We start from the raw sequence: 13398 nt of genomic DNA on the forward strand, positions 1-13398 counted from the left end.
CAGTTTTGAGGCCAGCCTCAGCAACTTAGTGAGACCCTGTTTCAAAAATACCCCTGGGGTTGAATCCCCAGTATAAAAACAATAAAAGCACATAAAAGCGGGAAGTATAAAAGTAAAATGACAAGAGAAAGGTACCCCAGAATAAATATCTGCTCTTTACTGATCCTGAGGTACAGTGATCACGAGGGAAGGGGAGGTCCTAACCATGTACGCCTACGTTTGCATTGCTTCATTACTTGAGAGAGCTAATCTCTGCAAGAGAAGAAAAGCTCTAGAATACATAAAAGTAATCTGTCAACATTTATGACACCCAAGCTTATTCATTTTGTGCAGACACAACAAAGGGATTCTCTTCAATAGAGTGCCCTTGCCCTTCTTGTCTTCGGTTTGGGCTCATGTAAAAATCAACTGGACTCTCTTTGTAAACTGGACTGCTCAAGGTTGACAACAGCCAGAGAAAGAGAGGATGCTAATTGCAGGCACTGGCCCTTCGCCTTCTGCCCCTCCTTCCAAAAAAAAAAAAAAAAAAGAAGATAGAAAAGTGATTAACTTATCACTCGGCAGAAATATTAGAAAGAATGCAAGAATCTTGAAACAATACGTTACTAACTCAGTCTTTCTCCGCCATCCCTTCCACATCCCCCAGCCCCCGCGGCCTGGCCCGCGGTCGGTCCCCGCCCTCCCTTGCGCCTGGCCGGGCGCCGCCCGGGGCGGTGGGCGGGGCCTCGGCTGGCCGGCGTTCGCGCGACGTCGGGGCGGGGTCTCTTGTCCCTCCGCGCGGCCCGTCGCGTCGCGCCGTCTCGCCTCCCGTAGCCTCTGCGCTGACGTGTCTGCGTTTCCTCCGCGTCTCGGCGAGTCAGGCCGCGATGGCGGACGCCTGGGAAGAGATCAGGCGGTTGGCGGCTGACTTCCAGCGGGCGCAGTTCGCCGAGGCCACGCAGAGGTGCTGGACCCTCCCTGTCTCCTTTGTGGGCCCAGGCTAGGCCCCGGGTGGACACGCCCGGAACCCAGCGCTCAGATCCCGGCCCCGGACTTTCTGCTCCCCCGTCAAAGCTCTCGCCTTTTCTCTTCTCCCCGAGCCTGGGTCGCAGCCCCGAGGCCGGGTCTCGAGGGGAAGCCCGCGGCGGGCTGCGAAGCCCTGGAGCCCCCCATCCCCTCTGCAGCGGGGCGCTGGCGAGCCCCGTCCATAAGTGTCCTCCGCCGTCGCCCACCCGCACCCGGTCGCCTGCCCTCCTCCTCTGTTGTCCACGTCCCGACCCAGGGTGAGCCGGAGAGGCTACCGAGTAGAGTACTTTGCAAACAGCATGTTGGTCCTTTAAGATTTTGCCTCTCATCTGTCTGCCATAACAGATCTAGGCCAAACCCGTGATGCCATCTGTCACTTTTAGGGACTCCGGGCCACTCACATTTTCTTCATACCCACGAATCTTTGGGGGATATGACCAGAGCACCCTGACTCTCCCTTTCAGAATTACAACGCATAGATACAGTGCTGGTGTATATAATCCTTTCCCTCAGTTCATTGTTAATTACATGTGACGTTTTAATCCTTCGGATCCCAAAGACAGTAGTAGTCCTTTTGTGGCACCGAGAGCTACAAGTACACACACACAAAACTAGGGCGCAGTCACTGCGGAGGTAACCAACAAAGTTACAGCTTTACTAAGCCAGAGCCCATCTGTCTGCAGACCTAGTGTGTGTGAGGCCAGTATGCACTTCCTTAAAGGAAGACTTGGGCTAAACTGGAAATTGAAGTACAAGTAGAGCAGGATTTTCCCTATCCTAATTACATGTCCTCAGTTTTCTATTTAGCAGCCCTAAAGGCACATTTGAAATCTGTAGTAAAATGATGTGTATCAATCAAGTCAATGATTTGAGTGTATGTAAATTTGCTTACCCTCAAGAGATTTTTTTTTAAAGTAATCGAATTGCTATTGTTACACTAGTGAAAGAAAATTTTTGTGATGTAAAAGTTAGTGACTCTTTACCCGAAGTTTTTGGAAGCTTGTTTTCAAGCATTTTGTTAATTTTATTGAGCACCAGTGTGTCCAGTTCGCTCTCAACACTTCTTTTCCTCAGGTTGTCCGAGCGGAACTGCATTGAGATTGTGAATAAATTGATTGCTCAGAAACAGCTGGAGGTAGTTCACACACTTGATGGAAAGGAATATATTACTCCAGCCCAAATTAGTAAAGAAATGAGAGATGAGCTGCATGTCCGAGGTGGTAAGTAGGTTGTTTTTTTCCCCCCTCTGGCCTTTTGGAAGAAAAAGTCATTTAGTGCAAAGCACTAAATTAGAAATTATAAGACCCCCATCTTAGTTGTTAACTTGGTAATCAGATTTAATATTTTTACTAGGTTCATGCAAACATGTTTATATAATTTAAATGAACTCAAGTGATACCTTTTTAAAATAGAATATTATTATGAGTTGTTTGTACTATATGTTAATTAATTCTTTTCACAATTCATTAATTTATTATCTGATCCAGGGTTGGATTCTTAGTTGCTAATTATTGGGCATTAATTGTGAAGGAGTAATACAGATTTTAAAAGACTAGATTATCAAAAATCTAGGCTATGTTACCATGCCTACTTTTAATTTAATTTTATTTTGGTGGTACTGGGGTGCCTGGAAACCCTACCTCCAGGCTACACTCCCAGACCTATTTTTATATATATTTTTTATTTGGAAACAGGGTCTCCTAAGCTAGCGAGGCTGGCTATGAACCTGCCTGATCCTCCTGTCTCTGCCTCCCAAGCGTGGGATTACAAGCATGGGCCACCACGCCCAGCCATGCCTACTTTTTAAAACATTTGCCTTGTAAATAATACAAATTAAGTAACTCAGCACAATATAGTGTTAAACCATCACAATATGTGAAATACTATTACAGCAAGAAGCACATATACACAAACAGTTTTGTTTGTTTTTTTTTAATTTGAACAAACTGCTGAGCAAATTGAACATAATTTGATTAAAATAGAAGCAACTATGAAAGTAACTCTTTTAATAAATGGTATCAGAGTATAACCTTGGTGCTTGATTTATCTTCCCAATTATCTGTAATAAAACATAAGCTGCAATTTGAATCATTTAACAGATTTTCTTTTGCCCGTAGATAGAAACCTACCTTTCAGTTTCATATAATTGGGAAAAAAATCACATTCATTTAGTTATCAGTATCTCTTTGGTCACAGTAGATAAATTCTGAGTTGAGTTGAATATCCCCCCATAGGACTAGCCAACTCCAACTTGTGTATCAGTTGATGTTCATGACTGGTCTCCTGTGATAAAATCAACTTTTAAACAAACTCTTAGGCTTATGTCATGAAGACTTACTCAACAAATGGCTTACATTTGAAGACAATTATTGTGACTCTGTGTTCTTTATAGAAGGAATTTGTTCAACACAAATCTGTTAAAATTTGCACTTTTGAGCTGGTTTGTACTTAGCTGTAATTTGAAATAAGTGAATATCTTTTCTTTAAAGGTCGAGTAAACATTGTTGATCTACAACAGGTAAAGCTTCAATTTATAAAATGTTTGTTTATATTCCTATTTTTTAATGTGATAAATTTATCCAGTACTCTTAAAAGCATTGACTATACTGGTATCATTTTTATATGTTTATGAAGGAATGGTTACATAACCTTCACTGATTAAAATCATTTTAATAATTTTTTTTTTTTTGTGGTGCTGGGATTGAACTCAGGTATTCTACTGCCAAGCTACACCCTCAGCCAGATATTTTTATTCTTTATTTTGAAATGGCCTCACTAAGTTGCAGAGGGCCTCATTAAATAGCTGAGGCTGGCCAAGAACCTGCATCCTCCTGTCTCAGCCTCTCAAGTACTGAGATTACAAGCGATTACAAGCGTGCACCACCACGCTTAATAAGTTCTCTCTTGCTTGACTTACTTATTCTTTGCCCAATGAATTCAATTGTTATGATGTTGTATAATTGTAGAGCTTACATAATTCAAAAGAAAAATCACTAGCATTTGTGTTATGTATTTTTAGTGTATAGAGGTAATAGAGAATTAGTAAAAAGTTGAAAGTATTTTCTAAAAATATAAATACACATGGAGTACACCAGGAAATATGGTGTGAAATGATTTCTATTATGTGAAAAGGTGGTTTACTAGTATAAAATTCCTTAGCAAGTTAAAGTGGAATTCTTCAGAGCTGAAAGTAAACAATTTCTTATTTTTTATTTGACTCTTTTAAGAGTATTTCAGTTAATTTAAAAAATTTAAAAATAAGTCATTTCTTAATGTGATTACAAATGTATAATTTTAAACTTAAGAATCAGTAATACTAATCATTAATAGAATTTCTACATATTTTCCAGGCGATTAATGTGGACCTGACTCATATTGAAAATAGAATTGGTGATATTATTAAATCAGAAAAGCATGTCCAGCTAGTGTTGGGGCAACTGATAGATGAGTAAGTACAGTATTTAGGAGTTCGTTCTTTTTTATAGTGTTTAAATCCAGACCAATTATAGGCAATTAGGCATTTTGTTTATAGCTCTTATAGGGCTAATTTTCATTGTAAGAATCATTTCACTTAAAAATTAAATGCTTGCGGGGCATGGTGGCGCACGCTTGTAATCCCCACTCTTGGGAGATAGAGACAGGAGGATCACGCAGGTTCGAAGGCTTAAGAGACCCTGTTTCCAAATAAAAAAGTATAAAAAGTAGGTCTGGGAGTGTAGCCCGAAGGTAGAAGGGTTTCCAGGAACCCCAGTACCACCAAAAAAAATAAAAAATAAAAAAAATAAATGCTTAATCATGTGGAATTCATACTTGCAAATATTACATACTTGTTTTCCTATTAAAGCAATACAGAACATAACTTTTACAGTATTTTCAGTATGATCTTAACTATGAAAGCAAATTGTTCCAAAAATTTTAATGCTGAATGACTGCAGAGTTTCCACTATTAGAAAAAAAAAATCCCCAAATTTATCATATGATTAACCTTGCATGTAGTTACATTGATGAGAAAAAATAAGCTTTAGAATATAAGTAGTGAATGCTTATCTGCCTGTATCCTGTTCATTACTTTTGGGACATGCTTTATTCCAATAGAAATTAAACATAAGAAAACACAAGAGAATATAGAGAAAAACATTATTCCTAATTTTTTCCATTACTTTTTCTCAACCCCCACCCCAATATTAGGAACTATTTGGATCGGTTAGCAGAAGAGGTAAATGATAAATTGCAAGAAAGTGGTCAGGTGACCATATCAGAATTGTGTAAAACCTATGACCTCCCTGGAAACTTTCTGACGCAGGTACTTCTTTTTTTTTTCTTTTAATAATGTTATGTGTCTTTTTAGCAAATAATTTTAAACCAAGAAATTTTTTGAGAGGAGAATCACTAGCCGTTCTTACCATCATTTTATTTATTGCAAGTGTATGCCTTAATACATGTAGCAATATAGTTTTGGGATAATCCCTATATATTGATGGCTCTGAAGAGACTTTAAGATGATTACAATCTTCCTGAACCACATGACACCTTAAACACAACTAGTAGACTATGCTCCAGGAGTGTCTTGATACATTATCAATTATACAATGGATGCATGGATTTTTTTTTAATACTTCATACTTCTTTTATCACATATATAGAAACTTTAATCAAGATCAATACAGATTTTTCTTTTTTAAGTTTTTATTGGTGCATTGTAATTATACATTGTGAGAGTCAAAATGATACAAACATATATGCACACATCACTTATGTATTTCCCCTCGAATCATACCAGGCTCCCCTCTCTTCCCTTTCCATACACATTAGGGAGATTGGTAGTTATATCTTCATATATGGATATAGCATTATTTTAATTCTTTTCTTCTTCCTTCAGCTTTTTTTTTTACCTTTCTACTTTCCTTTTTAATCCCCTTCCACTATTCTACTGGTCTTTCTCATGTAACTAAAGTTCCATTTATTTCCTTTTTCTCTCTAGATTCTAAATATGAGGGGAAAAAAAAAAACATGTTGTGATACTGGCTGATCTCACTTAGCATAGTATTCTCTAGTTCCATCAATTTTCCAGTGACATAATTTTGTTCTTCCATATGGCTAAATAAAAGTTTGTATTGCCTAGTTATAATTTAAGAAATAACTATCAGAGATTTTAATTTAGAGGAAGTATTACTGGCAGCTATGGGTAAGGAAGGCATTCTACTAAACATCCTACCTTGCACAAGACAGACTATTCATCAAAGGATTTTCTTGTCTAAACTGTCAGTAGTGGTGCCATTCTCTTCATGTCATCTATATTCCTCTTTTAAACTGCCACTATGCTAAGAACCAATGAATCTCACATATTCTCTTAACTGTAGATACGTGTGTTATAAATCGAGTCAAGTGTTTTGATTTGTGGTGTAATAGCAGTGCTACCTGAAAACAAAGGCTATTTCCCTGTTGCCATTTGTCATTTATGTAGTTTGACATTTAGAATCAAGGAAATCTATTTAATAGAGTAGAAAGCACACAGGCAAAAATCTTCTCCCATTCTGTAGGCTCTCTCTTGAGGTTCTTGTTAGTTTCCTTTGCTGCACAGAAGCTCTTCAGTTTAATATAATCCCACCTATTAATCCTTGTTTTAATTTCTGTGTCTATGGGATCTTGTTGAGGAAGTTTATATGTCTTCCTATACATTGGATTATTGGATCTGTGTCCTCTTCAAGTAACTGCAAAGTCTGATCTAATTTCTAGGTCTTTAGCCTGTTTTGCCTATTCTGGGTTTTTTGTTGTTCCAAATGAATTCAAGGACTAGTTTTACTAGTTCTGTGAAGAATGAGCATGGTATTTTATTGGGAATTGCATTGAATCTGTAGATCAGTTTTGGAAGGATGGTCATTTTGATAATATTTGTTCTGCCTATCCAAGAGCATGGGAGATCCTTCTACCTTCTAAGATCTTCAGTTTCTTTCTTTAATGTTTTATAATTTTCATAACAGCGCCTAAGCTTAGTGTCTTTTACCTCCTTGGTTAGGTTTATTCCTAAGCATTTTATTGTTTTTGAAGTTATGAGTGGAAATGTTTTCTGGATTTCTTTTTCAGTGGATTTATGGTTGGCATATAGAAGAGTTTCTGATGTTTTTAGATTGATTTTGTATCCAGCCACTTGGCTGAATTTGTCAATCAGTTCTAAAAGCCTTTTGGTTAAGTTTATTGGGTCTTCTAAAAGATCATCTGCATCTGCAAATAGAGATAGTTTCAGTTCTTCTCTGCCAATTTGTATTCCTCTGATTTCCTTCTCTTACTGATATGGCTAGAATCTCAAGTACTATATTGAAAAGGAGTGATGATAGTGGGCATCCTTTTCTTCCTGATTTTAAGGAGATTTCTCATAGTTTTCCCCGGTTCACTATGATGTTGACTATGAGTTTATTGTATATTGCATTTATTTATTTATTTATTTATTTATTTATTTATTTATTTATTTATTTAGTGGTCTTGGGAATGGAACCCAGGGGCCTCTACTTCCAGGCTATACCCTCGACCTATTTTATATTTTATTTTGAAACAGGGTCTCACTAAGTTGCTGAGAGCCTCACTTAAGTAGCTGAGGCTGGCTTTGAACCTGTGCAATCCTCCTGTCTCAGCCTCCCAAGCGGGGGGATTACAAACGTGTACCACCACACCCAGCTGTATATTGCATTTATGATGTTGAGGTAACTTCCTTCTATTCCTATTCTCTGCAGTGTTTTTAGCATGAATGGGTGTTGGGTTTTGTTGAATGTTTTTTCAGCATCATTGAAATGATCACATGATTTTTGCCCTTAGTTCTGTTTATGTGGTGAATTACATGGATTGTATTTTCTATGTTGAACCAGCCTTACATCCCTGGGACGAACCTGACTTGGTAATGGTATTTAATTTTCTTGATGTGGTTTTGAATGCGCATTCCTAGGGCTTTGTTTAAAAGCTTAGCATCTAAGTTAATTAAGGGTATTGGTCTGTAGTTTTCTTTTCTTGAGCTGCCTTAATATTCATTTTGGGTATTAATATGATGCTTCATAAATGTGTTTGGGGGAGTCCCATCTCTTTATATTTTATGGAACCGACTGAGGTATTAGCATTTGGTCTCCTATAAAGGTTTTGTAAAATTGTGCTGGGAAACCAGAGCTGACAGAATGGGAGAAGATCTTTGCCAGCCACTTCTCTGATAGAGGACTAGTATCTAGAATATACAAAGTATGCAAGAAATTCACCACAAAAATTAAAAGTATAAAAACCCAAACAAAAAATGGGCAGGTGACCTAAGTAGACACTTTACAAATGAAGAAATACAAATGGCCAATAAATATATGAAAAAATGTTCAACATCATTAGCAATCAGAGAGGTGTAAATCAAAACTACCTGGAGATTTTACCTAACCCCAATTAGAATAGCAGTGATTAAAAACACAAACAATAAATGCTGGCGAGGATATGGAGAAGTAGAAACTCTCATACTTTATTGGTTCTGATTGCAAATTATTACAACACTTTGGGACATAGAAGAATGAGAATGAACCTACCATATGATCTAGCTATACCACACCCAGATATCTACCCAAAAGAATTGCATGCACATGTGTTTATAGCTACACAATTCATAATCACCAAACTATGGAACCAGCCAAGATGTCCATCAACAGATGAATAGATTACAAAATTATGGGCTATATACACAATCAAATTCTATTTAGCCATAAAGAACAAAATCCATTTGAGGGAAATGGATGGAACTGGAGAATATTATCCTAAGTGAGATTAGTCAGTCATAAAAAATGAAGAGTTGGATATTCTCCCTCATATGTGGAAGCTAGGGAGAAATTGGGACATTGGAGAAACCTTAGTGGAGTGAAGGAGGGGACCTAACTGGAGGAGATTGGAAGGGGGAGGAAGACTTGAACAGGGAAGCACTCAACTCATCAAAGCCAATCACTGTGATCAGCAAAGGAAGGTGGAGAGAGTGAGGTAGGATTGGAGGAGGGCTCAACAAGTGCTTTATTCAGGTATGCCCCTATCACCCTGAACTGTGTCAAAATGTATGATTACAGTGCACCAATAAAAAAGAGAAAAAAATAGAAAGCACACAGGCTCCGGCATTAAGCAGAGCTTGATTTGGGTCCTGTGTATGCTACTTTATATTGCCATTTGTGTTTCAAGCATATCTCTAAAGTAGGAATTATAATAATATATTTTTCATAGGCCTCAATAATGTATATCTATCTAGTGACATGTTAGTTTTGTATTTACTGAAACATGGGAAAAACCAAATTTCAATTTAGGTATATATAACTTTTTTTTTTTTGCGGGTCTGGGGATGGAACCCAGGGGCATTTGACCTCCGAGCTACACCCCCTGTCCTATTTCTTATTCTTCATTTTGAAACCAGGTCTCACTGAGTTGCAGAGGGCCTCACTAAGTAGCTGAGGCTGTCCTCGAACCATGATCCTCCAGGTCTCAGCCTCCCTAATGCTGGGATTACAAGCGTGCACCACCACGCCCGGCTAGGTATATATAACTTTAAGACAACTCTACTTGCAGAAATTACTGAACCATAATTACGTGAGATTATTTTGTAATACAAACAGACTTACTCAACCATATTAAGAGAATGAGCTTCCCAAATTGCATTTAAAATTCTATTTATAGATTTGTTTTGCATGCATTTCTGGAGCCTAAGTTCTAATTTACCTAAGCATATGTTAATAACAGAAAATTAAACACTATTTTAAAAGGTATTTTTAAAATATCAGGCTCCAAATTATTTCTTATAAAACTGCTTTCAAATACTTTTTAGAAATATATGGTTTCTTAATATTTTTAGTTATGATTTTTCTGAATATCACAAACTGTATTCTAAAAGCTTGTTAAGTTTCTTAAAAACATTTTTCTATACCATGAAAGTATCAACCAAGCTGACTTAAGTAGATTTAACTTGTTTGGGGATGTGAAATATGTTCAGGCTTATTTTATATGTATCTGACCCTTGGCAGAAAACTACTTAATCAAGTTTTAAAGTAGGTTATTAAGAAACTAGATCATCTTCCAGGCTAAATCTTCTGAACAGAAATCACTTGTTAATGTTCATATCAGAGAAGATCATTTTTCAGGCCTTAGGTATCCATAAATTATTGAATCTTGGAATAATATTTATTCCTCTCTGTTAATGTTTTAAGCTCCAGATAAGGTCTTCTCTGATACTCATGTAGATGTCTTGGCTCTTTTTATATAGAAAGTAGAAAATGGAAGGGGATAGGGAGAGGGAGCTAGGGAGCAGAGCAATGAGGACTAAGGAAGGAACAGTTCAAATAAGGTTATTCTTGTACATGAAGGAGTCACTGCCAATTTCACTAACTTATATGGGGATGCTGGAAGAGGAAGCAGGGTGGCATACAGAGGGAGATACACCAAATTATGTGTACATGTATATTTGTCACTTTGAATCTCACTGTGAAATATAATTACAGTGCACCATTAAAAGTATAAAAAATTGGAAAAAAACAAATAGACCTTATTATTAAGGGCTGATACAATAACCAAGCCCTTTATTATGTAAGCAGTTTGGCTCTTTTTTTTTTGGCTCTGCCATGAGATAATGATGTTTCCTAGATCTTGAACATTCATTTTAGTTATATATCTTGTGGTTTATGCTTATTGAAATTTTTAGTCATGAGGTGGGCATGGTGGTGCAGGCTTGTAATCCCAGTACTTGGGAGGCTGCAAAAGGACCACAACTTGAGGGCAGCCTCAGCAAGTAGTGAGACTCATCAACCTAGTAAGACCTTGTTTCAAAATAAAAATAAAATAGGTATGGGGGTGTAGCTCAGAGCTAGAATACCTATGGGTTCAATCCCCAGTACCACATAAAAAAAGGAAAATTTTCAGCATGCAGCATGAATTGAAAATGAGTACACAAAAGCATTTATGTAATTCTTTCAAATAAAAATTTCAATAAAAGTATATTTCTTTACCCCTTAGGCACTAACTCAGCGATTAGGTAGAATTATCAATGGACGTATTGATCTTGATAACAGAGGGGTCATTTTCACTGAAGCTTTTGTAGCTCGACATAAAGCACGCATCCGTGGATTATTCAGTGCTATTACTCGGTAAGCATGTTTTAAAGTAGATGGATTTGTATGTTTCTTTGATATGGTTTGCATTTTTCCCCTGGCCACTGACTTTTTTTTTTTCATAAACAAAATCTCATTGAGGATCCTACTATATTAAACAGATATGTAGGGAGCTTCTTTGAAAACTAGTGGGAATACCATACTCTCTGAACACAGCCTCTGGGACCCACATCTCCTTCCCCTCCCTTTCTTCGCCATCCTCATGACTCCAGATCATTTCTATAGAATGCAGTTTAAAACTTTTGCCCAAATTGGTAAATGCCACTTTTTTTTTTTCCCAGTATTGGGAATGGAACCCAGGGGCATTCTACCTCTGAATTACACCCCAGCCCTATTTTTTATTCTTTATTTTGAAACAGAGTCTCACTGAACTGCAAAGAGCCTCACTAAATAGCTGAGCGTGGCCTTGAATCATGATCCTCCTGTCTCAGCCTCCCAGGTGCTGAAATTACAAGCATGCGCCACCATGCCTGGCAATAAATGCCACTTTTAGAATCAGAGAAAGACTGTGCAGTTAATAAAGTCAGAAGAATTTGAGTTCAATGTTCTGTTGTATAGTAACCATGTGGTAAGTCAGCCACCTCATTTTGTTGGTCCTCAGATGCAGTTTGATGATTTTAGTGCCCTTTTTACTAAGTTAACAACCTATAGTAAATTGAATACAGTTTTAAGCTTTCAAAATTACCAACTTTTCTAAAATAAGTCCTGAAATGTTTAGATCTATGGAGACAAATTTCTGCATAATAGAATTCAGAAAACTTACATTCTCAATTATCTCTTCTGTGACATCAACTTCATATCAGTGGCTTTGTGTCCTGCCAGCACTTAAAATGTCCAATTTTTTTTTCTATTTTAATAAGACAAAATGTCTGAACCCTGTGTTCTATTACATTTGCCATCCTGTCTGTTCCTTTCCTTAAAGTGAACCTTCTTGAGATTGATGTTTACATTCACTGTCATAGTTTCTTACCTTCTTTCACTTCTCAACTGACCCATCTGGCTTCTACCACTTACATAGCAATGATGTCAATATCATTTAGTCTAAGACAGATAGAGTGGCACAGTTCTGTTATCCCAGCTACTCAGGAGGCTGAGGCAAGAAGATCACAAGTTTTAGGGCAGCCAGGGCAACTCAGCAAGACCCTGCCTCGAAATAAAAATGAATGAATGAATGAATGAATGAATGGATGAGGTTAGGGATGTAGTTGAATATTAGAGCATCACTGGATTCAATCCCTAGTACTGCAAAAACAAAACAAAACAAAAAATATACATATTAAATCTATTTTCTATCCTTATTCTACTTGGCTTTGTAGTAGCATTTACCTTCAATTCATTTAACTCTAGACCTGTTTTACATTACAGCTATACTGGTGTGTATGTGTGTGTGTGTGTGTGTGTGTGTGTGTGTGTGTGTGTGTGTGTGTGATTTAACAGACCAGCAAGCATTCTTTTAACACAAACTACAGTGTACCAGACATATAAGACACTAGAAGGATAGGAGGGAAAACTTAAAATCTAATGAAATGTTTTTTTTTCTTTTTTTATTAAATAATCTGAAACTTATAAGTTGCCAGCAAACTTTTTGACACATATAAGAAATTGCTGAAATGTTGTTCTATTACCAAAAACACTTTAGTCTGTATTATCCATAAAAAGGAGCATTAACCTATATTACTATAATACAATCATCCAAATCACAAAATTAACATTGACACATGCTACCATCTGGTCTTGTGATCCCATTTATGATTTCCCATAGTTGCTGCAGCTTCCTTCCCATTGTGGATATACTCTTTATCCTTTATGGGCTCTGACAACCCATATCAGGTTGACAGGATTGGAGGGGAATTCAATTTTGTTGTGCCCTGTATATTTATTACTTATTCAAAAAGTAAAAATTAAAAATATATTTTTTCTATTACCAAATATACTGGTCTTTTTTTTTTATTAATAGTAGTATAGTGAGTGCGTCAGTATCAATTATGTATTTTTTTTCTACTTAAAACCCGAGTGTTTTTGTATGGAGATACTTTAAAAACCCAAGAGAAAAACAGGCCATGAGCCTAAAAATATGACACTAGTCTGTATTACTTCCTGTTAATTCTATTTAATACACCATATTTTTATAATGGCCTCTTAAAAGACCCACTTGAATTTTCTGGTTTTACTTCAAATAAAATACCTACATCTCTGATGTTGAAAGGGTTTATATTTATTATTATAGGTACTCAGAATG

The 13398-nt window shown here is 37.0% G+C and overlaps 1 protein-coding gene across 2 annotated transcripts in view; it reads left to right on the plus strand.

The window, feature by feature from the left end:
• Nucleotides 1-866: 866 nt before the first annotated feature.
• The window catches only part of UFL1 (UFM1 specific ligase 1), a gene marked incomplete at both ends in the record, with an annotated part of 32957 nt that continues 20425 nt past the window's right edge, over nucleotides 867-13398 (plus strand). For both annotated transcript variants that reach the window (XM_080700279.1, XM_080700280.1), the window contains 6 exons: nucleotides 867-943; nucleotides 2080-2225; nucleotides 3495-3523; nucleotides 4356-4453; nucleotides 5194-5308; nucleotides 11005-11135. In XM_080700279.1, the coding sequence (XP_080556405.1) occupies nucleotides 867-943; nucleotides 2080-2225; nucleotides 3495-3523; nucleotides 4356-4453; nucleotides 5194-5308; nucleotides 11005-11135 (596 nt within the window). The remainder of the gene's footprint in view (nucleotides 944-2079; nucleotides 2226-3494; nucleotides 3524-4355; nucleotides 4454-5193; nucleotides 5309-11004; nucleotides 11136-13398) is intronic.

This window comes from Muscardinus avellanarius (genome assembly GCF_963383645.1).
Source record: "Muscardinus avellanarius genome assembly, chromosome: 8".
Taxonomy (NCBI): Eukaryota; Metazoa; Chordata; class Mammalia; order Rodentia; family Gliridae; genus Muscardinus; species Muscardinus avellanarius.